This window comes from Toxotes jaculatrix, chromosome 14 (assembly GCF_017976425.1).
Source record: "Toxotes jaculatrix isolate fToxJac2 chromosome 14, fToxJac2.pri, whole genome shotgun sequence".
NCBI lineage: Eukaryota > Metazoa > Chordata > Actinopteri > Toxotidae > Toxotes > Toxotes jaculatrix.
This window is the reverse complement of record NC_054407.1, coordinates 12187587-12212133: the sequence shown is the minus strand read 5'-3', so window position 1 is coordinate 12212133 and position 24547 is coordinate 12187587. Positions and strand designations below refer to the sequence as shown.

Below are 24547 nucleotides of genomic sequence, written 5' to 3'. Positions count from 1 at the left end.
TTACCAAGCTACAGACATTAGACTTCATTTAGAAGATTGCTCCTCTCACAGCATTTCCTTTAGCGAAAAACTACAATATATGAGAACTTGGGTTTTATTGCCATTGCTCTGGCCCTTGATTTTATTGGTTGTGATAACTGTACCTGCACTCTACAAAGCATTTACTGTAAGTAAGTATTTACTGAGATCTCAAAACACAGCAACAAATGGGGCAAGGAAAAAAATGGACCACTCAGTCGATAATACAGATTTTAAACTTAGATGTAGTTTTTTCTTCCAGATAAATTTCACTAACCCTATGGTTTGTTGCTTGTTGCCCCATTGGACCTGTTTTTTAGAAACGTATAGTAGTGTAGTATGTTTTAGTAATATTTACTAAAGTAATTACTAATGGCTGGAGCTACAAAAATAGAACTCAGGTTGTATAAAACGTAGCTTCCCTTTATGATTCCTAAGCAATTACCCAGGAGCAAATTCATTTTACAAATCATGTTGTGTTCCCAGAAATGTTTCAGTGATATTAGCATTAAAAAACAGCTAAAGGCAATTGATCAAATGATTGTAGGTTATATAATGCCTGAGACGTTTGCTAGTGATGCATTGTCGGCCTTTCAGTATCCAGTTGTCAAACATATAAATTATCCTGTCAGTCTCAAATAATTCAGTAACTGGCTGCTTATGTGGCGGAGGAGATTGCTGGTAATGATAGTGGTGGTGGGGAATTATAATGTTGTGGGCCTCAGTGGTTATGTAGTGTGTCGGTAAAGTCTCCTAATACTCTTCCTCTCCTCTTTCATTGTTCTTCTCCCAGATCAGCCGCTGCTTGAAACCTGGAGGACGGTTTGTCTCAGTTACCTTCGCCCAGCCGTTCTTCAGGAAACGCCTCTACGCTCGCGCCGAGTACAACTGGTCGATCAAACAGTTCAGTTACGGAGAAGGCTTTGAATATTTTGTGTATGTGATGACGAAAGGAGAGCAGCTTAGTCCAGAAGACGCAGCTCTGGAGAAAAAGCTACTCGAGGACACCAAATCGCCACCAACCAGGAGCACCACGACACAAAATGAGGATAAGGATGACTTCCTGTCTAATATTGACTTGTAGAATATCTGGATTGTCTAAAGGAATCTTTACTCTCAGAAAATGAAAATTCTCCATCCTCACAAATATGACAGAAACTTCCTTTCTTACCCCAAATCTCTACCTCACTGTTTTTGTGATATTTTGTAAGAATGAACTTCTGTGTATTTTTAATTGTGGTCTAGATGTAATTTTCTAAAAGACAGCAATACATTTTCTATAAATTCAGTTGAGAAATTGTTTAGAAAACTAGGTGGGATTGTCTGTTTTTAAGTAAACAAATGATTTAGATACATTTTAAAATTACAAGGCATTCCATCACATGGATGCTCAAAATCCAAAAGGATGTTTAAGACAGAATAGTGATGCATCAAAAGACAATGTGTGGTGTTTATTTACACGTCCAGACCATTTACAAAACATATTTGCATACTCATCACATAAACAAAACGGTTCTCTCAACATGGGGGGAATGGTTGTGCCTCCTCCTTTGGAAAACAAAAACCAAACAAAATGCTTTATTAACCTACCAATCTAAAAAGAAAAAAAAAAAACTTGCACCAGCAAACCTACAGGAGTGTTTTTAACTAAAAAGCCACCAGTAAGAAAATGTGTAGACTGCACACTCTCCTCTAGGCCCTTTCTCCACCACATATTTATGTGATGGAGAAACCTTGCAGCAGTAGTAAACTGTAAGATTCATAGCAATCTATATGCATAGAGTGTTCCTGTTAGTGACTGGGTCCCTCAGATTCAAAATGGCCAATGAATGGTAGGTCAGACTCAGGTCAGCTCACAAGTGCATAGAAATCAGGCAACGGCACACAACACCACAAAGACAGTGCCTCTGGCTCCTTATAACAGTAGTGCCTAAAATGGTCCATTATACCAGGAGATGTCGAAGGGAAAACTGCTTCAAGAAAAACTCCACAGTGAAACAAATAAATTGTTTGCTTTATCCTACCATGGACAGTGGTTTTGCATATGTTTTCAATGTTTATATCATTTTATCATTATACGGTCAGTTTAATTGTTATTGTTATGGAATGAATTTATAGCCGTTTTCACTATCGCTCATTGTGGTTCATCTTTTTTCTCATGATTTTCTGTCCGTGCTGCTATCATCCTCTGATCAAGTGCAGTTCATGATATAAACTTTTATCAGTCATTAGCCAGTTTTACCTCCCAGTGTCTCCCTGCATAAAAGAAAGATTCAACTGTTTTGGATTTTGTGCCTGTGCCTGTCAGTGTTGCACAATTTGCCAGACAAACTGGCATGTCTAGACACAGTACATAACAGCAGCACCAGCCTGCATGTAAAGTCTGTTTCTGTTATGTCAGTCAGAGTTTCCCCTTATGTCGGGGTTGTTTGCATCTGTCCCAAAGATTCCAGATTAGATTCCAGAGAAAAGCTGCTAATGGAGATACGCAGTGTTTGACACACCTGTCAAGCATACCTATGCTGTGTGAGGGCACATACACATGCATATACAAGTAACAGCTCACCCTATGTGTTATTTGTTGAGGAAACATGAGATGAGTCTCGGGTCCTGTGCTCTCTGCTGCTTAAATATAGACCAGAGAGGGGAGAGAGGACCAGGCGTGCAGACAGGCAGGAAGGCTGGTGACTGGAGGGGGGGGACCACATTAATAAAGTAGAAATCATTTATTTTTAATTCTCCACTGAGATCTAATTACTGCCTATTTTTAAGACTTGGGAGAAAAAAAAAAAGGTGTGTGATTTTTCAGATGGCTCGTCTTCTTTTCCGCGATTTTTCTGATGGTGTAACATGGTAGTTTGTTTAACTTTAATGGTAACTAAGCAGTCTCGCCATGAGGCAGCTGTGCTGGAGCTTTCAATCGTATCGCACGATCTTCCTCTGCAGATAGAAGTCGCCCAGCACTCATGGAATTGAACGAATCAGTCATAGCATGGGCAGTATGTTAAGCTCTGTTGCTTTTTTTCCAACATAGCCCTCTTTGGCTTAGCTTACACACTTTTTCATGCTTTCACACACTGTTTTCTTTTTTAACTTTACAGGAGAAAATACTATGAGAGGCCTAACCAGTGTGAGAGAGTTTGCTGGTTGGGGTGGAGGGCCGGTGGATGACTGTCACACCAGAGACCAGGCTTCACATCCAGAGATTCATCTTTTTTTAACATAAGCTGTAACTGCCACAGACTAATGTAGGTAGTTAATGACATGCTCTTTGGCCTTTGAAGTAAAGCTGGGTTACTCTTGTTACTCTCGCCAGACATGCTAACTGTTGCAGCTTATATTAGAGAGGATAAACCCAGTGTTTAATCCATTCCTTACACTTTTTTTGTTTTGCTTTTGTGCTTTTAGTGTTGTAACGGCTGACAAAAGAAGAGACCCTCCTCCAAACTCCAAGTATCCCTCTTGCCACAGCTCCATGGACACTTCAACATGAGGAGAAATACAAAGCCTGACAGGCCTGCCATGCCGAGTTAAGGTTGCTCAGGGTAAGACTGGATGACTACTGTGGTTGGATTTAGCAAAACTTATTGGCTTGATAGTTGAGAATGAAAGTTCTTTTTTTTTATCATTGAAACAACCGTTAACAAAACTGTCTCACCACAGTGTCCATATAGTAGCATTTCTAGAGTTTTTGATTCCAGAATAACTGGAAACTCCAGTCCTAAGGTTTGCTGCTGTCGCTGTGAAGTGATTGACTGCTCTGTATCACAACCAGATAGTAATGGTTGCACCCATTCTGTAAATACCTCCTAACACACACACACACACACACACACTCCCTCTCATTGTCTCTGGGTAAACCTCATTGGATAGACCGGCTATTATTTGGTTTCCATGGTGACGAATGGGTGCAGTGCTCTGACTACCTGAACACGAGGGTTAAAAAACAAAACAAAACAACAAGAACAACAACAAAAAAAAAGGCCGGCCCCTGTTTGGCCTGGCAGGATGGATGACAAGAGGCTGCTTATGTAAGTCTTAAGTGGCAGTGGGTTTGATATTGACAATAGAGGCTTGGTGACGGGGGGGATGGGCGTAGCGGGCCTCACTGCGGCACCGGGACATAAAAACATCTGATGGATTCAGCTCTCACTGTGGATGGAGAGAGGTTGTGGATGTCCCTGCTTATGGAGAGTTTGATCTTTTCATGATTGTCATTTTCCCCTCGTTTTCCTCATTCGGACTTCCATTTCTGCTCTGTCAATATGTAAATAAACTGAAATTTGGTTTTCAGCTCCCTCAGTCAGACTGACTGATGTGCGATGGCAGAGACCCCGACAGTGAGATTTAACTTGACTGGACTTAAGTTATGTAACCACCCAGAGCAGGGCACAGGCCTCATGCAGGAGAGGTTTAGTCATTATTTTCTCTTAAACACAAACCTTTTCTGTGCTGCCTGTGTTTCTTCAGCTGATCACTTGTGTCATCCAGGTGCCTGAGCCTATGATTTAATATAGTGTTGTGTGTTAAAGTGTGTGAGAGATAGTGGAGCCAGAATTTTCTCTCCTGCTGCTAATTGTCCTCCATGCTCTGCTGCCCAAGGGCAGCAACAACACTAATCTACTGCATGCTCAATGCCTCTCTCTCTCTCTCTCTCTCTCTCTGTCTCCCTCTACGTCTGTCTTTCTTTTGTCTTTCTGTCTCTGCTTTACTCTCTCAATCACTTTTCTTCTCACCACCACCACCACTCTACCCTCTCTGTCTGCATCGATTGGCCCTGAGTGCTTTGGTGTGGGTGTTGTGTGAGGGCTCATGCAAGTTAAAAGGTCTACATCTCTAGGTTTTTTTTTTTTTTCTGCCAGATTGTCTGTTTGTGTTTAAACCGAATCACGACACAGCACTACTGCCTGTTTGTACCCCATTGAACTGTCTACTTACTGCAGCTGCACTCAGCTTCTTCTGTGATTCTTAAAGGTAAATTCTGGTCTCATACAACCATGGCCTTATTTTTACTGTGTTGGCCATCAGTCCTAAAAACACTAGTCTAACATCGTTAATTTCTGAGATCTGGGAATGCAGCCACGTTTCTGCAAAGAATTCTAATGGGGCAAGAGACACATGCAATCAGACCATCATACGGATTTTAAACAAACCCCCAGGTTAGCCAGATGAAACAAAGACAAACAATAAAATCATTACCCAAACTTCCTGTGGTAAACATCAACTTCATAGCTTCTCTAGCCATAGTGTAATAATTAATCTGTGGAGAAAAATATAACACAAGTGTCCTTGAAAAATGAGTAAAACTCCAAATCAAAGATGAAAAACAAGCTGAAGCTTCTTAATAAACTTTCTCTTTGTTCTTTATCTCTAATTTTGAATTTTTTGAAACAAAAAATTCTACAGATGATATTTAAGGATCCCTTTAAATTTCTGTAATTCTATTCTATTCATATTAATATATACATCTTACACAGCCTGTGGTGGTGAGCTGGCAGTGTACATGCCAGCAAATTAGCTTGCTAGTGGTAGTATAGCTCCGCTATCCCTGCTGGTCATGTGACCCTGCCTTGGAGGTTGTAGCTAACTGTCTAACTTACTGTCCTTACTGTACAATTGTTGTGTACACACACAGTTTTCTTCTGTGATGAGGTTTTATCTCAGCAATCACAAGATGATTAACAGGATAGGAGAGAATGAAAGACATATTTATTTCTTCTACGAAAGAAAATATGTTGATATCTTGATCTGTCTTGCCCCGTCAGACTTTGTTGTGATAAGGCCGCTGCATCCCCAGATCTCAGCAGTTACTTTAATCAGTACAGATGTAATAAAGTGAATTTTTCCTTTTACCTACAGCCTGTGTAGCCAGTTGCTGCAGATCAGTGTAGGTATGATGGAGGGAATCACTGGCATTTGATGCATTGTGGACTAAGAGAAAGCACTACTGCTGCTGCTTTCAGCATCTCAGTAGATCCTGCCTGTCTCCCCTGGGGCAGCATAATGGCATAATATACTGTATGGCAGGCTTATGTAACAGGAGGAGGAATATTAATGGATGTCCACTCAGGATGGGGCAAAAGTGGAATCAGATCAAAGCCTCTGTCCCCAGCACAACACGCTCAATTTGAACCTAGAACCGAGAGCTGAGCTTCGCCACGTGTGTATTTGTGTTTGAGAGTCGATGACAGTAGGTACAATGGCACTTTACATTTGCAGTGGTCTGCGCTGCTGCTGCTTTAGCATTTTGTTTGTTTTTGCACACACAGACGTCTGCATGTTTGTCATGTCATGTCTTTGTGTGTGGTTACACAGTGGCTGTCCACCGGGGAGGCGTCTACAGCGTGTCTGTGTTGAACCCCACCCCCCGTGTTGGCCTGCACTCCCAGACCATCTGCCAGGTCATCCGTAATGACCCTGGGTTACAGCTACAGCTCCAGCTAACAGTGAGCTGACCTCTGACCCTCAGAGCTGTAAAACAATGAATGAGCTCAAGTCTCATCAGAGCACAGAAGCTCATTAGTTGTTGCATGAGATGTTCCAGTCTGACATCCTACTTTACAGATTAAAGGAGAAGGTTTTATCTTTTTTTTTTATTACCAGAAAATCCCATTAAAAGACCATAACCAACAATGATTTTATCTCTCATGAAAAGTAATGTCTGATAAAACCAGAGGCTGACAACTTAGAGGAAAAACCAGAGTAAATGAGCAGAGAATATAACAAATTCAAATGCCTTTATAAAGGGCTTGATGATAAGCAGAAATATAATGTGACTCATATATTGCGGCCTTCACAGTCACCAGATCTCAGCCCAGCTGAACACCTGAACTAGATATTGGAGAGAAGTGTTACACAGCGCTCTCCACCACTATCAACAAAAAATCAGGGAATATCTTTTGGAAGAATGGTGTCCATCCCTCTGGTAGAGTTTGTGTTGAGTCTGTGCTGAGAGGCGGTGAAGCTGTTACAGCATGGAAGCCAAACACTTTACACTTAACGTTAGTTTTTCTTTAAATTTGTCACCCACTTGTAGCCTGTAGTTTATTCTTCTCATCTCTTCGAGCTCACGGAGCAGTGTAAATAAACACAGACGTCTGCCTGACATGGACACAGAGACTCAAAATGCAGTAGTGAAATTTGTTTCAGACAGAGCTTGACCCATCAATATATTGACCGAACATAACATGTTCACTGCTGAGCTGTAGAGGTGTTGGTAAGCAACAACACATCTCACAACACCCAAGATGGTTGGAAAACATCTTTAAGGATTTAGGAAAAACATTTAGAACAGTAGTTATTGTTGTTTACCATCCTCCTGAGATTTTTGTTGGGTTTTTTTTGGGTTTTTTTTACACTATAATATAATGGTATTACATGAGAGGCACAAATTGTGGCTAACTCTTGTGTAGAAAGCAAAGAAGCATTTTCCCCTATTGCTCTATATTTGATGTGAAAGAATTATGAAAACACAAGTGTGGCTGAACAATAAATGTCATAAACTGTCCTTGGACGAAGTATATTATAGAAACGTTTCTCAATTTCCTGAAACATGTCTTTATTTCTCTACTGCAATTTATTGTTATTTATCTACCAAAGGATACCTGATACTGACATCAGCCTGTCTACAAGGGCTAGGTTCAGAACTGATTACACTGGCCTTGTATACTGTGATGAAGCAATATGTCACCTGAGCCGTCAGTCCTTTGTCTATTATCTCTCAATAGTTGTTGACGTTTTGTTTTAGACACATTAGTAACATCCTTCAACCTGAAAATAGTGAAAAAATGATAAATTAGATTACAACACTGAAGGACGAACCATACAGCAGCACTATTGGTAGTAGGACTTCAGTGAATTACTGTAAAAGTCACATGTCCTTGGTCAGACTCGTGACAGGGAGAGAGGCGTGTAGCAGGGCTGGCACAATTCAATATCTGCCCAAATATGTTGGTCCGGTTCCGGCCTTCCAGGTCTGCCTATCACTGTGTAAAGTGTAATTGTCCATGCCCTGAGACAGCCACACACACACACACAACATCCGCAACAACAATATGATCGATAGCTCTATGTGTTCATTCAGTCCGGTGCTGATGTTATCAGGACAGTCAATAATGGCACTGATGACGCCGTGGTGATATGCTGTTATGAGAGTGAAGTGCAATTCAGAGTAATACAAGGATCAGTGTTGGATGTGTTGTCGTCAGAACATGTAGCTTTTTATAGATGTGTCCTGATACTGCAGGTGTTTTCCCAAATGTCCTAACTGCTCTGAGATGTCCAGGAAATGGTTTTGATTTTACGAGGAAGTTCATTTTTATTAGTCAGTGCCGTGAAGGTTTGTGTACCCCAGGTGGAGGAGGGGTGATATCAAATGACACAATTTCCGGACTGACACTGTTGGCAAGGTGTGTAGTACAGTATGCTTCACCTTTTACTCCACCTGACACTTTCACCTGATTTCACAGATCTGTTGATTCAACAAAAGCCGTGTTTCAGAGCCAAGGTGAAGGTTGTGGAGTAGCTCAGCTGATTCGAAAAATAACAAAAAATTGGATAAAAAAATACATCCACAAATTTGTGTTTGGGAGGAAAATAAACACACAAATGGCCACAGGTAGTATTACAAATGGCAGTGATGATGATATTTAGTATGTTTATTCTCACAGAAACCTACTATGTTAGTCTGAATAGCTAGTAGGTTTTCCACCAGTCTGGATCAGGTGTAACACCTTTATAAGAACTGGTTGATTGTGTAGAAAGTAACTAGCAAAAAGCCAAGAAAAAGCTAAAATTAATACATACATGGTTGAAATGTCCAGATTCAGCCACTCCAGATACTTGTATGTCTGCAAACATGATGAACCACTGGACAAAAGTAGAAAGCCACCAAGCTTAAACATAGCTTCCAGGATTACAGTGTCCTGTATGGATTTACTACATCCACTTTGTCCTCTGTGAGGACAAACGCTATCAAATAATTCCACAGAGACAGTCCCATCTGTCAAAAATGGAACAATGGAAGGACAGTTCAGCCCGTCTGATAGGGCTGTGTGGGTATGTGTGGACAGTAAAGGCTTGGAAACACTATCATGACCCACAGAACATGTTGGTTGCTTGATTTTTGAGGTTGATAAACTGTACGTAGGTGTTTCTTGGACGAACTAAAGTGAGTGTTTTCAGGCCTGCTGTAGGTTTTGTTTGGCAGCTACTGTATGAGGACACTGTACAGCCAGGCTTTGATAGATGATCATGTGGCCAGTCGTGGCTCCCCAGGGGTCTGTGGTTTAATGGATTCACTAGCGTAGGCCAGCACAGAGCTGTTTAACAGCTTAACAGATGGATCACTGTTTCTTCACCACTCTTTAATTAAGGTTCAGTATTTACTGTCACTGAATTGATGGCTGTGGAGGTCTGGTCCAGCCCTTGACTGATGCCCTAAAAGGTGCAACTATGTGTATGTTTTGTTTTCACTAAAGCTCTATAGTTTATTTTTCCTGCCTAATGTGCTGTTTTTCTTCTTTTCAGTCAGAGAACAAGCCCAAGCCACTATGATGCTGGCCCATTGTTTGTCATCGTCCATTGAATTCTCAGTAAAAACCGTCTTGGGACAGAAGCCATGCCAAAGAATCACATTAACATTTTCTTTCACCATTTATTAATTCACCAAATACAGTGAAAATGGCATCATAATATACAATGACTCATTCTTAGAATGTCATGACATTTTTGTTGCTTTTTTGCTTCATAAAACGATGTTTCATTATTGAAAATATTAAGGTTTCATGCACAACAAACCATATCCAGTTTCTTTAAAATAATGGTACAAAATAAACAAAAAAATAAAATTAAATAAACAAAACAAAAAAACTGTAATGTCCAAAATCGGTCAAATAACAACGTGTTATTTGAGGATACTCGTAAACAGTGCAATATACTCTAAAACTGCCATTTTCTAACAAATTCATCAACGAAGCTCAAGTCACAGTATACGATTTCTTAATAATAGTTTAACATTGATGTGTGCAAAAACCCCAGACACATTCAGTTAGTCTTTAAAAAACGTCCGACCTCTGATATAGAATGAGACCAGTCCACCAAAATCTTAGATTCTCCTCTATGAAGCCTAGTCTCACTCTGTATATCCTCTCTAAAGTAGAAATATTTTTGTTGATGAATTGTAAGACGATAGACTAGCATATCATTTAAATAACAAATATTTAGATATAAAAATACAAATATGACTTTTGTTAAAAAGAAGCGTGCCAGGGTAAGAGTGGTGGCACCTATGTTGGCACCGGAGTGAAAGTTCATGCAAATAGATGGAGAAAAAACTTTAAATTTATAGAAGACGAAACACGAATAATTGCAAAATTAAAATAACCAAATGATAGAAAGCATTTTTTTTTTTCCCATCAATTTCATGACTACTATTTTAAACATTTACTATAGTTCCCCACATCTCTGCTGGCCTCTGTAGATATCTGAGCATTTGAAAATGCAAAAAGAAAAAGAGAGGTGGAAAAAAAAAAAGATATGTGCAGGTGTAAATACATGAAGGTGCCAGCCTACACCTTTAACCACTGATGGTTAATGCAAGAAGAAGAAGAAGAAGAAGAAGAAAAATGTAGCCTGTGGTTCGGTTTTAATCTGCGGCCTAATGCTGTTTGAGGGCCAAAAACCAAAAACAAATGGGGCTCTACTACAGAAAACATTAACATTGCACCGTCCTCGGATATATGTTTTTACATACAATGGGTCTCCTCTATTTAGTAGACTCAAGAGTTTGGTTGGTCTGTTTTTTGTTTTTTTGTTTTTTAAAAAAGCGTTTAGCAGCAACAGGAATGCATTGGACCAGTGCTGAAAGGACAGCTCCCTTGAATGCACCGTCGCCGACTGAATCAACAAAGCAAAGCCTAAAGGAGGAAGGAAAGGGGAGAGAGGGGAGGGGGAGAGTGTGGGGGGGGGGGGGGGGGGGGGGGGGGGTCTGAGAGCTTAGCCTACCTACTGTACAACTTATTGAAACAGGGCTGGGATTTAGCTTCAGCCTCCAGTTGCAGTATTTTGTTTCTTACAGCGCTTTTGGAAAGGAAAAAAAGAGATGGTCGTGAAGTAATGACAAGTTCATCCATCATTAGAGTCAGCAGAGGTTGAGATACAGACCAGTGTCCGCCATCTCAACATCTTGCTGCGCAGCAGTAGTTAAAATCGGGATTCGTTTGAAGAATTGCCAGCAATCCCATGATAAATCTTGATCTTTTCCAGAGTCTGTCTCTCTCTCTCTCTCTTTCTCTTTCAATCTCTTTTCTCTCTCTTTTTTCTCAGTCTCATTCTTTCTTCATCTCTCTGTCACCATCTTCCTCATTTCTCTTCTTTTCTCCGTTTTTTCCCCCTTTCTTCAGTCCCTTCCATCATCCCGTCCTCGCTTCGTGGCCGCCGTTTTCTCCCGCAAATCCTCGAACATGCACAGCCGACAAGTGCTTCAAATCGGTGATCAAAATTAAAAAAGTCTGCAAGGCATCGTTCACGTTTAAACGCCGGGTGAAGACTTGTCTGTCATCCCCTTCAGGACCTCGTCTATTCGGTCGTCCTCGATGACCACTGTGAGAGAGAACAGGGAAGAGGATGTTTACTGAGACCATGACAGCTGAGATTTCTATAACATCCCTATAGGGACCGATTATTATGGCTTTTATTATTCTAAGTCTCGATTTTCTTGACTATAATGTCCACTTCCTATTCACAGCCTACAGTGGAGGGGAATATGGCGCAATGAATAATCAAAGCAAGTGAGAGGAAATGTGACTGTAGCGCAGTTGCAGGTAGGTAGGTAGATAGATAGATAAATAAATAAATAAATAAATAAAAGCAGTGTTGCAACCCCCCCCCCCCCCAAGCGTCGACATACGCGCACTTGGTGAAAACAACTCATTCCCGGCGATGGCGATGAGCCAGGCTCGTGTCCTTACTGTTTAACCCTGTTGTTTGATGGCTACAGCACCGGGTGTGTCCTGTGTGTGCGTGTGAAGATCGTTTTTGGTGCATGTATGTAAACAGTCTGAATGTTAACCACTGACCCGTGAGACAATGTCACGATTGTAAAGGAATATTCTGTATAAAACAAGATGTATTTGAAAGAGAAAGCACGAATTACAACTTTGCAGTATTCCTACATTTTGCCCATTTTCAAATATATCTGACCAAATATGAATTATAGTGACAACATCCCCTGAGTGTAAACATTCTTTTTTTTTTTTTTTTTTAAATAAATGTATTTAACCATCCTTTACCTCGCTTGGCTCTGCCGATCTGTCCAAGCTTTGGGGGTCTTTTCGCCTGCGACGAAGCGAAAAAGGCGTTTGTGTCCTGCAGTCCGCAGCTAAAGGACATCTGACTGACCTCGCTGTCCGCCCCGTAACCGCTCATTTTCCCCTCGTTGTATGGCAGCACCTCGGACATTGTGGCACAACGGAGAAGGGTCACAGGCGTCTGGAGGTTAAGAAAAAAGTAGATAAAAGTCTCCCTCAGAGGTTCTGTGCCGTAGATCCTTTTTCTTGATTTTTTGCAAGTTTGCAGCGGACGGTGTCTCTCCTGCTGGGATCCTCTCTGGGTGTAAGTCGATGTGGATGGTGCCAGCGTCTAAGGTCCGGGTGCTGTTGTGGTCTTTCTGTGGTCTCTGGATGTGTTGCAGCTGCGGGGAGAGACAGTGTTATAAGCGTGTGTATGTGTGTCTGTGTGTATGAGAGAGAGAGAGAGAGGGAGCTGTGTTCGCCTCTGTTGCTGGATGATGTCTGGTGAGGGAAGTGGGAGATCCCGGGATCATAAAGGAAACCCGGGCAGAACGGTGAAGTCATCCATCCGGGTTTGAAGCGCGAGTGTGTGCGTGTGTGTGTGGGGGGTAGTGGGACTCCGAGTGGTAGAGGAGCAAGAGCGACATCAACAGGCTAGAGATGAACTTGTTCAACACTGAAGACGTGGGCTTTTCTTCAGGGTATCAGAGGAAAATTCACTGTTGTATGAAACCTGATTGTGTGTATGACAACAAGGATGCATACCATAGCGTTATATGCTCTTATTGTAGCACATAACAGCCCAGTTATGGGGTGTAATTTCTGCCCATAATTTTACTGTAAGGTTGTTAAGATTTTATGGTTATTTTTTTGTACCTCTCAGGCATATTTTTTACACAGCGGTCAGTGGTGCAAAGAGTACATTCACTCGAATACTACTTCAGTACAGTCTTGAAGTACTTGTGTTTTACTTGAATATTTCTATTTTGATGCTTCTGATTTACCACATTCCTGACAGAGACATTGGCCCTTTTACTCCACTATCTGACAGCTACACTGAGGAGTATATATATTATTTATATATTATATAAATGTATATAACATAGAAAGGAACCATGAGGCATAATGAACTTATGATACTTCAGATTTTTTTTAGTCAAGTAAAAATCTGAATGTCGGGATCTTAGTTGTATATTGGCATGTTACTTTTTTCACTTGAATAAACAACCTGAGTGTTTCTCACAGGACTGAATTCAGTACAGCTTGCTGGTATGTCTGGGACAAAGACAGCAGTTACTGCCTAAATTATAAGACAAGAGAAGACAAGATAAAGTAAATGTATGCAGATAAGATAACACTTTGTTGATCTTGTGCAAGGAAACTAAAGGGGCACATTTATTATGCACATAAAGTAAAGGTCATTTGAGTATTACTTTTCCTGTAAAGTCTTCTGTGACTTTGGGGGAAGCTTTATAAAAATGCAATTGTTTGCATTATGGGAAATGTAGGATCCAGGGTTTTTGGATCTGGACCCATACCAAGGACTTAAACATGATACCTCAGCCTCTACTTCTTTTATTTTGATCAGACCTTTTTTTTTTGTAAAAGTCTGTCTCTCCTGAGTCCCCCAACTTTGTGAAAGTGCAAGACTGAATCTTCGTATTCATCTTCTTTTTGTTGATGCCTGTGTTACAACACCGCAACATATGGTGTCTCATAAAAAGCTAAAACAATGAACTGACAGAAATCCTATTATTAGAACCAAACCTCTTCTGACAACTCGGGCCAGCTGACCTGTCTGTAAACATGTAATAACCTTTCCATTGAAGCAGTGTTCCTCTGTTTTAGCAGCCAGCTGACCGCTGAAAAGGACCAGCTGACAGTCTTGAGATCAGTGCTGTTGGACAGGCTCTTGGATTTCCTGCGGGGATAAGACGTGAGGCGGCTGCAGAGTCGAAACTGAGTGAGTTCCTGCCTGCTGGCTGGCTTCCCACAGAAACGTGGCCCACATAACCCCCCTGTAAAACATTTTACTGAAGGCCCCTGAGCATTTCTTTTAACCACCGGTTTATTAAGAGAATATGCAGCTAACATCTTTGAAGGCTGGTTCAACCTAAAAGGTTTGTTTCCATGTGTGGCAAAAGGCAGTCACAGAGACAAATGAGGACATTGCTACTTAGCTCAACTGCAACTAATTATTTTTCATCCAACTATGATTTTTCTCTAACATTGGATCCACACTCAACATATGAGGCTGTGTAATGCATCAGGGATCATAAATGTGCCACTCTATCTGAGTGTAATTCCCCAGGGATGACTCACAAAGCTCCTCCTGCCCAATAAACGCCAGCCTCCAGCTGTCAACAAGCGGAGCCGTTGATTCATGCAGCGGGGTTCAAGCAAGGGCCAGGGATTTCACATGATGTCATCAGTCGGCGACAGAGTTAGAGGCTGTGGGGGAGAAAAAAAAATCTGACCTGCTGCTCCATACGGTACCAGGTGCTGCTTCATGATCACTATTTTGGGAAGACGCATGGATGATGTGGTGACACCAACTGGACGCATCTCTGTCTTACCTCTTCCCCTAATAATGGACTGCCTCATGCATAATTTTGAACCCAGGATGCTTAAGTACAAAGACTCCTCATTTGGTCCATCCCTGTTTGGTTCGATTGATCTTTTTTTCCGTCCCCATGCTGTGATTTCTCCTCCTCTCTCCCCTTCATTCTCGTCCTCCTTCTCTGCCTCTTTAGCAGGCAGCAGTTCTTAATGATCCAGCTCACTCAATCAGTCCCATCATCTCTGACAAGGGCACCCATCCTGAAGAGTATGTGTGTGTGCGTGTGTGTGTGTGTGTGTGTGTGTGTGTGTGTGTGTGTGTGTGTGTGTGTGCGTGTGCGTGTGTGTGTGTGCTCTTGAAGCACTGCCTCCAATTACAAATGAATCACCGTGCTGAGTCACTCACCCCCTCCCCATCTCTCCCCTCAGGCACACCAAGCTCTGCTGAACTAACACACACATTGTGTGTATACACACCATGTTCCTCCTTGAGGAACACTAGCTGAGGAAAAACACCGATAACAAGCCTAGAGCTAAGAGCCAGGATCAATTCCCTGTGAATCAGCTCTTAGGATTTGTGTAAGTGAGAGAGAAGGCAGGTATATATTTCAGGGAAACTAAAAATGTAACTGAGAGGATAAGGAGAAAGAAGGGCGAGACACACACCATCTGCAGCCGTGGAGCAAATGAAAGTACTGTGTGTATCTTCTCTCCTCGTCATGAAGATTAATGCTGTTTGTTTTCCTGCATAAACATCCTCCAAAAGATTGTGGGAACACTGGCAGAGCTCTGGCCCCTTGGATCAGTGAGCACACAGCTGAGATAGAAACGCTCACAGCTGCAGTCTGCAGCACGCTGAAGCTACACCTAATTCCCACAGGAGGCCGAAACTGTGATCAAAGGTGAATGTTTCATGTTGTTTAATGCCATGTTGGTGAAGTCTCTGTTTGATTTTAAAAGTAAAACTTGCCACCAGATTCTGTTCAAGTATCAGGATTTCTTGAGAAATATTAAAGGGTTGTGTCACCTAAAAAAATGTTGATTTATGTGCGATTTATCTCTAGTGCTGTGGTCATTGATGGAAAGTGAGTCCATTTGTTCAAGTACTCTACTTAAGTATAGCTATAACTATAAGTGCACAGTTACAATTTAAGCTAGCCCAAATGTGTATGAGGCAATTAAATGCAGCTTTAACTCAATTAGCCACAGCATTAAAAATCTGCTTACATATTAATGCATCAATAATAATTAGCATTGACTGTATATAAAAAAAATATTCAGTGACATAATAATGTAATGTGAACAGGGCCACATTTTCTTTTGTTACCTTAAATTTATTGTCTTGCCCAAATGTCTTTACTTTTATTTGGATATTTTCAGTTTTTATAGTTTTATGTCTGTTTTATTTAAAGCTACACTGATCAATATTTCTGTATTAACAATGGATCACATAACTATGTGTAACGTGAGAGGTGTTGTTGGTAGCAACAAAGGCACAGACAATTATCACCTGACTCCACACATCAATGACTCTACACGTCAGCTCAGTGTTTTGTTTTCTGGCCCACGACTTCACTGTTCTGGTTCACTGTCTCTGCTCTTTTCAGCATCGGTTTTGGCTGCAGCTGGCAGGATTTCCAGTGAAAAAAAACTCTGAAAACCCACCGTGTACTACCTCAACAGGCAAAGTTAGCGACTTGCCCGGTGAACATAGTGGAACATTTTGTGGCCTACATTCATCGGACGGTCAGAAACACAACTCCAAGTGAGTCGTGATGTTGCTCCATATCTGCTGCATGAGTAAATTAATGCTAACACATTCGCATAACAACGTAAAAGATGTATATATGTCACTCTGTTTCCATGCTTTTTTTCCAGCCCCGGATTTATCCTGTGGCTTTGTAGTTGTCCTGACACACAGTTTGGGAACCACTGCTCTACCAGTATGAAGCCACACAGGTAGGTTAAAGAGTGTTTTGGCCAAGTTTTGAGATCTGGGTCTCTGTGATTTCCAAATATTCAACAACAAAATCAGTCTGCAGACACCATGTTCCTGTTGCTTTTGATAATGCACAGACCTCACTGTCAACAGTTTTCAGTGATATTACTTCCAACTGAGGAAACAGTCCCAATGACAACTGTTAATAGTGTGTTTTGTGGATTATCCACAGTAGCATGGGCACTGATTCTGGAGAGATATTTTACTGCCAAATTTCTTTTAAATCTAATTTTTCAGTGCTGTGGGCACCACAATAAAAATCCCCTTCACTTACGGTATCAGGATGGCAGCAGAAATCTCAGAGGTGGTTATTTGGCATTTAGTTATCTGTGTCCATTTGTATTTTTGTTTCTAACGAGTGTAGGATATTACACTTCCTGCCTGCTACAGTTTGGATGGTTTTCCATTCCTCCACTGGAAAAACAGCAATTTTGTAGTCAGAACACTGGGCTGTGTGAATGAGAACCGAATCAATATCATCTGCTCAAACTAAAAAGCCAAACAAAAAAAAAAAATCTTTATATTGGACCACTGTGCTTTTCTCTATGACACCATCCCTGTCTCCATCTCCTCAGGGAGGGAGCACTCAGTTTGTTGATGAGAGGAGAACCACTGCAGTCACACTACTGTTAGAAAGTAGGTCACTTATCCCACGTTTCACTGCATGCCCAAAGCAGATGGGTGACAGCGGTAATTGGCATCAGGGACTATGGCACGCTGTGATGGCTCTCTCTCCTGAGATACCGCATCTCTACCTTTCCCCCTGCTGTCTCTTTGAGTGTCTGCTAATGCTTGACAGCCAAAGTTAAAAAAGACCCCTCCACCCCACCCCACTCCTCCCAACGAGGAGCACAAGCACATAAGGTCATGGTGTGTCAGGATTTCTGCAGAACTGGAGTTATGCCATTTTCATTTTACACTCTCTCGTTTGCTAAATACAGCATTTGGCTCCATCTGCTGTGGTTTGGCTCGCCTGTGGCAATTTTTGGATGCAAGACTTCAACACACAAAAGAAATCCATGGCAGTTTACACTAAACAAATAAATACATGCACAACAAAGTAGGTTGATAATACTGCATTTGTACATTTTGCGCCACCAAAATTATTCATCTGTTAAACGATGATACTGTTGCTCCATCTAACTACATACCTTTCAAGACCAGAGCCAACAGCCATGCTAGCAGCTCAGTAATGCTTTAAGCACAGTAATGCTTTAGGCTGTACATGCTACCATTTCCATTCTAACATGCTCACAAGGACAATGCTAACATGCTCAGGTGTTTATCACATTCATCATCTTAGTTTAGCACTTTAGCATACAGATATTAGATATTAGATATGTTAATTAGCACTAAACACAAAAATGAGGATGTCATCAGTTTTGCAGCTGTGTGGTTAAGATGGACACATCTAAATTTTGACTTGATAATGGCGCTAGTTGAAAAGTCAGGAAAGTTCCCAAATGTTGTTCATAATTCATCCTGAGGGGAATGTGAATGTATGTTCCAAGTTCAAGGGCAAACCGTAGTGTAGCTGTTGAGATGTTTCACGAAAAATCAAGAAAATGTCCACCTCATTATGGCGCTAGAGGAAAAGTCACGGGATCACAAATTCAGCAAGACTCAGTCTCATTCATGGTCATCTATCAAATAGTTGAGACATTTCAGTCTGGACCAAAGTGGTGGGGTGGAGCATCAGACTGACAATGAATCCCTGTCCTAGAAACTTCACTGATAACATTAAAAGTCATGATCATTGCTGGCTAAGCTACTGTTGCCATTAAATCTTGGTATTTGAAAGCAATAAATAAGGTTTCACCTAGATGAACCACCACTGTCTGTACCCTCATCATTACAAATCAAGGTCTACACCCGTGACGCACGGCCAATTAGAGAATAATCATATCCTATCATTTAAATTGTCTGTCAGCTATCAGAATGGATTAAACAGGATCTCACAGAGTGCATTAATTGCATCCAACCTTCCACTGTGTCCTCCCTGACAGTCAGCTGGTACAGTAGGCGTTTCACTGTCTCAAGTGAAGAAAGATGGACACCTAGTGGTAGAAGCAAGAATTCTTTATTATACTTCAGATAGACTGAAATGGGCCTATTCTCTCAAAGTAACGGTGACAATAAACACAGTGAGGGTGAAAATCATCACTTTAGTCTTCAAAGCTTTTATCACCATATAAACTGTACATACATAACATCTATAAATTTATGTTTATAGATTTTAGTCAAATTTTTATAGCATGCATTTTCTAAAGGGCCAATCTGGGAATATCCCTTTCATTCTTTTGCTGTAATTTCTTTTTACACTTTGAATTACTCAAACTGTAATGACCAAATGTCTTTGTGTTTTTTTCCCTTGCCCTCAGAGGTCTGCGAGTGCTACAGGAATAGTTTGCTCACCGAGAGCCACAGCTGCTGTTCTGCTGAGAGAGCTCATGAAGAATTTGTCAAAGTGAGCCCTTGTGACCGCTGAGGAAGATTTATAGGATCCTGTGTCGCCCACCTGCTCCTTTTTCACCCCCACTCAGGTCCTGATGCCCCACTCTTCACCTTGCACCGCGCCCCCCTCCCCACAAAAACCCACACACACGCATAGGCGCCTATTAGCTTTCCCTTTCTGTGCTACTGCTTTTCATCTATCCGCCGTTCTCCACATCTTCTCACTGCTTGTTAGAGATGACAGAAATAGTACGCCTGATGACTCACTACACCCAAGTCTTTTCAGACACCAGGTGCTGTCAACAAGCATTTGTGCCTATGGAAAAAAAAACAAATGAAAAAAAAAACCCATCATGAATTCATATCTTGAGAGTCCTGTGAAACACGTGGATCTATTCAGACATCATGCACTGCTTTGCTTGTATTTAAGAGAAGTAGCAGCCACATGATGTAACAGCTGTCGTTCAGAGACACAGGCAGGCAGTACACTAAGTCTTGAACTATATAAGATGATCTGTACATACACAATGAGCATAATACTATGGTCAGATCTTACAGTTATAAAGTTCATTCACAGTGTGTGTTGGAAAAAGTTTGCAAGCCCCTCAGCCAATGGCATCAGCAAGGGCCAGCTGAGTCCAAAGGCCCGACGCAGAATGACCACAGATGTGAAAAAGACACTCAAGAGATTAACACGTAAAGGCTTAAAGGGATCATGGGAGCTGATTAACTTCTCTGTTCGTGAGACTACAGTACGCAAAACACGGTGCGTGGTTGACAGGAGCATAGTGTCCATGGTGCAGAACACCACAAAGGAAGACACTGCTTCCTGACAGGATAACTTCAGGGTTTCTGTCCTCCAGCGAAGTTCACTAGAAGTATGGTAATGCAGTAAAATAATGACCGGAAATTCCACTATGGAATGAAATCCACCTTTTGGACGGGCCCAGTCAGAGCCCAGACCTGAAGCCAGTATAGATGTTATGGACTGACCGAGCTGAAGCAGATCTGCGAGGTAGAAAAGTCCAAACTTCCTCCTGAACGTTGTCCAGGTCTGATCAGCAGCTAATGGAAGCTCTTGCCTGAGATTATTGCAGCCAAAAGCAGTTCTACTTGTTATTAAATACAAGGGTTCGCTTACTTTTCCAGCAGCACCGTGAAAGTTTAAAACCAGGTCATTCCAAAGGGATCACATATTTTTTCTTGCCACTGCTCAAACAAAAAAAAAAAAAAAATAGGCTGAACAAATTAGCAGCCCAGGTGTTTTTTTCACTTGAGGACATTCATCAGATTTCATCTAACTCCCTCTGGAGCCACAATGACTTAATAAAACTTATTTGATGTATGTAGTAATTCTCACAGAGACCTGTAAACAGACTTTGATGTGTGCAGTTGGTGGAGGTTCCCTTCAAGTCAGTCGACATGTGTCAGAGTACATCCATACTGACAGTGAGTGAAATACACTACACAAATGGTTTTAAAGAGTGATGCTTTACTGAACAAACCAACATTTTTCACACTCTGGCCTATCTGTAGTGTATTAATTACACCTTTACTGTCTTGGCACTAGATGTATTTTTGTTTCAGTAACTGCTTGTAACTCAAATATGTAACTGAAACTGGATGGAACAAAAGCTTAGCTCCTCATGACCAGACTAAAGTTATTCAGATATATACAGTTCAATCACTCTGAGACAGCAGCAGTCATATAAATAACCAGAATAAGGCACATAACAAACATGTATGAAAATAAATATTTCTATTGCATAAATTTGCACCCTTTTCTCAATTACTTCATTTTCCTGAATCTCTTAACAATTTCAGATAAAAGTACCACACTGAAACTCTGTAGTGAACAAAGCCTTTGCACAACATCCTTGTAATTCACATTTTATCAATACATACAGTGTTCTTAAAAGCAAATCTTTGTTCTTGACAGTATTTAGATTTTAAGTTACTTTTGCCTTTTATAGGTCTAAGTGCAGCAGTTTATACCTTTTGAGGTGTAAAGCTGATACAGTTTGTATGACGATTCAGTTCCAGTGAGGTCACATGGTCACACAGTTGCTTCATACACGGTAGAGAGGTACCACTCTGCTGATGTTCTGTCTACAAATGGGGCATCGGCTGTGTGGAAGAGCCTGGTAGCAGGTGTGGCAGCAGCACACATGCCCACAGTCCAACAGAATACAGTTACGTGGCCGACAGAGGCAAATCACACAAGGATTCTCTACGTGATCCTCTGCCATGTCTTGAAGGGCCTCGGGGCCCGCTACAGCCGCAGGAGCTCTTTGGGCTTCAGCCAGCAGTCTCTCAAATTCCCTCCTCTCCTGCTCCCGCTCCCGCCGCACTTTAAGGTGGTAGTAGTAACGCCGCCCGACCCAGAGGAGGACCATGGCACCGGCCAAAGCAGAGGCAATGGTCAGCACCTTCCACCAAACAGCTTCAGTTTGTTGATCTCGTCGCAGGGTGTCAAAGTCCATGATGCTCAGGAAGTACTGTGCATTATTAGAAGGTGGTCGAAGATTCAGGGTGCCATCTGTGTCCAGTATCAACTCACCTACACCTGTGAGGGTTGTACCCACCTGGAAAAAGAGGTGAGCAAAAAAAATTATTTATGCCTTCTCAACTGAATATGAATTTATTACTGAGCTGTAGAAGTTAACAGTGTTAGTATCTTGTCTAACCACTGACTTTGAGCATTTCCTCGATCTCCAGTTGCCCTTTGAGCTTCTCCCCGCTGAGGTATTGTCCCACGATGTCACCCAAGCCGTAATTGACCTGGTGAAACTTCTCATGGGTAATCTCCATGTGCATTCCAGATGCCTGTAGAGGACACAGGACTCTGACTGCAGTCTCATCAGATCCCATTATCACAAAGGGCACTGCATTCACTCTTTGGTGCAAGACTCGCTCACTGTCTGTCCTGCAACAGGTAGAGGGAAGAACAATGGGTATTTTTAGTCTAGGAATTGGAAAGCTGTGAGCATTTACAACATTTTTAATCATGAGGGTCATTACGGCATCTTAATACTGCACTGTGTTGATATAATGCGCACCAAGTGCTTGAAAGGCCATTCCACACCAGCCTGTGTTCTCTCAACATGAATTTCTGCAACACTCCGACAGTTTCTTTTTGGAAGTGACTCGTCAGAGGCTCTCCTATTGGTTGCACAGCACCTACATATACAAGCAAAGACATATAGTAGAGAATAAGAGTTGAAGAAGGTATACGCATCTCTCAGTGGACAAATATGGATCAAATCTTGTCTGTTTTGGCAATCATGAGACCCCAATTACCTTCGATGACAGCATACTGTAGACACGCTCCCGGAGTTACTTTCAAAATGTCTTTGAGTTTCCCATCTATGGTGAAACGTGGGGCTTCCTGACAACACAAGACACACAATTCAGTTTTCTGTCACACAAAATTCTGCTTTTTTTTTTCGATTTGAATTTTTGCATACCATATTTCTTCAGTCTTCCTAAAAATAAAAATAAAAAATACTCTATGCACTTTGTGACATGCAGCTGCACGAAGACACTGTTCCAGTCACAAGTAAGTTGGAAACAACTGGCTGACAAGATCGGCCTCTTCTGTAAGCACTGTTCAGAGACATTAGTGGAGTGTTGATCTACTTACTTTAAAGAGGATTTTGAGCAGTACGTGAAAGCTGAATGTTCCTTACATGGTTTTACAACTAATCCCATTACCACCTATGCTTTAGAAAAACTGAAAAGTATAAATTTGCAAAACATAAAGTTATGTAAAATTATTACAAATTACACATGATCCACAACTAACATCAAGCTTATCTACTGTCGTCCGGCTCTTCCTGTACAGATAGTAGCAGATGCCTGAGAGGGCAAGGCTGGCCCCAAAACACACCGCCTCTGTAATCCTCACAGGAAATCCATCCATTGCCTGGGTCTCCTCTCACTGCCCTAGGAGCAGACCAGCACAAAGAATGACAATAAAACAACTGTCACAGTTAAGTATTCAATGATCTGAGGTAAGTGCAGAACAAATAACAGAGTATATTGAGATACAGCCTCTTGCAATATATTGATTCAGTGTCATAAACTCTGCATTACAAACAATCTTGCATGTTGCTGCACAGACATCAGTTTATCACGCTTTCAATCAGCCATCATCAACCCAATTTTAAGTCAGTAAAATAACATGTATAGGTTATCATGTGAGAAATATGCCGTCTCGCTGTCATATGGCTTGTATCTCACATCACCTTTGTCTGTTGTCAACCAAAAGCTGTGAAAATCCCCATCACAATATTCCAGAGCACAAAATTATGTTATTAAATGTCTGGTCAAAACTCATACAGTAATGTTTGTCAATATTCAACATACAACAATGTAAAACCAAGAAAACTTGCAAATTCTCTTATCTGAGAAGCTAGAACCAGGGAACATTTGGCACTTTTGCTTTAAAATTGACTTAAATGATTCAGTTTGATTGTCAACAACAACATTGCTGATTAATTTTCATTGGATCTACTACATATTGCATATTGAAGGATGTTACAAATGAAATTAGAGATAAAGTGATACATTACCAGTTTTTACACTTGCATATGATGGAACTTGTTTACCACTTACATTTATGAATTTGTATACTTTCAAAATTATGACTGTGGATTTACAGGGATTGCCAAAAAGTATTTCTACATTCAGATAGTTAAAAGAGTCTTGGAGGATTCTGGTCATACAATAAAATCCGGTAGTTTAGCAAACCTCTGATTTCTTTTCAAAGAACGCAGATTATTATTTTTCTAAAAAACAATCGGATGTCACAAAAACACTTGCTACTCTTGATCACTGTGACAGTTAACACCATTAGTAAAACTGCAAACTTTAACTAGCTTGTATGACTTTAGCATCTGACTGTCTGGAAGGCAGCAATCACAGCATAAAGTCAATAATTTTGGGAATATTTGTGAGTGAACGTTAGCTGCTAGCCAGCTAACGTTGCTAGTGCAGCACCTGCTGTGACCTGTAACCGTTTTTTTCTAAACCTAACGTAAGCTATCCATATGGGTAACAATTATAGCAAGTATCCGTGTATAAAAGTATATATGTTTTAATAATCAAGAATAACAAGAGTGATAATTTTACCTGTCAGAGCAAAGAAATGTCTCAACTTCACTTCAACCTCAAAGGTTGAACTGTGTTGTCCATGTCACGTGACGCGGGTGAGCAAAACGTTTTG

General features: G+C 41.1%; 3 protein-coding genes and 1 long non-coding RNA gene across 5 annotated transcripts in view; 2 read left to right on the top strand and 2 right to left on the bottom strand.

Annotated features, from left to right (window-relative positions):
• The window catches only part of ece2a (endothelin converting enzyme 2a), a 65241-nt gene extending 63553 nt beyond the window's left edge, over positions 1–1688 (top strand). For both annotated transcript variants that reach the window (XM_041055497.1, XM_041055498.1), the window contains exon 4: positions 812–1688. In XM_041055497.1, the coding sequence (XP_040911431.1) occupies positions 812–1102 (291 nt within the window). In that variant the 3' untranslated portion in view covers positions 1103–1688. The remainder of the gene's footprint in view (positions 1–811) is intronic.
• Positions 1689–2681: 993 nt separating this feature from the next.
• On the top strand, positions 2682–9671 carry LOC121193800. Its single transcript, XR_005895319.1, has 6 exons — positions 2682–2811; positions 2965–3017; positions 3120–3266; positions 3427–3563; positions 6334–6419; positions 9547–9671. It is a non-coding gene; the product is annotated as an uncharacterized LOC121193800 (long non-coding RNA).
• A 33-nt stretch (positions 9672–9704) lies between these two features.
• Positions 9705–12798, bottom strand: camk2n1a (calcium/calmodulin-dependent protein kinase II inhibitor 1a). Its single transcript, XM_041056261.1, has 2 exons — positions 12309–12798; positions 9705–11619 (listed from the first exon to the last, which is right to left on the bottom strand). The coding sequence occupies exons 1-2, from the start codon at positions 12475–12477 to the stop codon at positions 11549–11551; spliced, it is 240 nt and encodes a 79-aa protein (XP_040912195.1). The 5' UTR covers positions 12478–12798; the 3' UTR covers positions 9705–11548.
• Positions 12799–20801: 8003 nt separating this feature from the next.
• Positions 20802–24524, bottom strand: mul1a (mitochondrial E3 ubiquitin protein ligase 1a). Its single transcript, XM_041054341.1, has 6 exons — positions 24454–24524; positions 23126–23265; positions 22621–22708; positions 22380–22500; positions 22015–22246; positions 20802–21905 (listed from the first exon to the last, which is right to left on the bottom strand). Exons 2-6 carry the CDS (start codon positions 23240–23242, stop codon positions 21390–21392), a joined length of 1074 nt encoding a protein of 357 aa, XP_040910275.1. The 5' UTR covers positions 23243–23265; positions 24454–24524; the 3' UTR covers positions 20802–21389.
• Positions 24525–24547: the final 23 nt, after the last annotated feature.

Bases quoted from the DNA above. Each gene is read 5' to 3' on its own strand.
- mul1a (XM_041054341.1), bottom strand. From the start codon at position 23,242: ATGGATGGATTTCCTGTGAGGATTACAGAGGCGGTGTGTTTTGGGGCC. The intron at 22,501-22,620 runs GTAATTGGGGTC...TTGTATATGTAG, and splicing joins ACAGTATGCTGTCATCGAAG to GTGCTGTGCAACCAATAGGA. The intron at 21,906-22,014 runs GTCAGTGGTTAG...CTCTTTTTCCAG, and splicing joins AGATCGAGGAAATGCTCAAA to GTGGGTACAACCCTCACAGG.
- camk2n1a (XM_041056261.1), bottom strand. From the start codon at position 12,477: ATGTCCGAGGTGCTGCCATACAACGAGGGGAAAATGAGCGGTTACGGG. The intron at 11,620-12,308 runs GTAAAGGATGGT...TCTCTCTCACAG, and splicing joins GATCGGCAGAGCCAAGCGAG to TGGTCATCGAGGACGACCGA.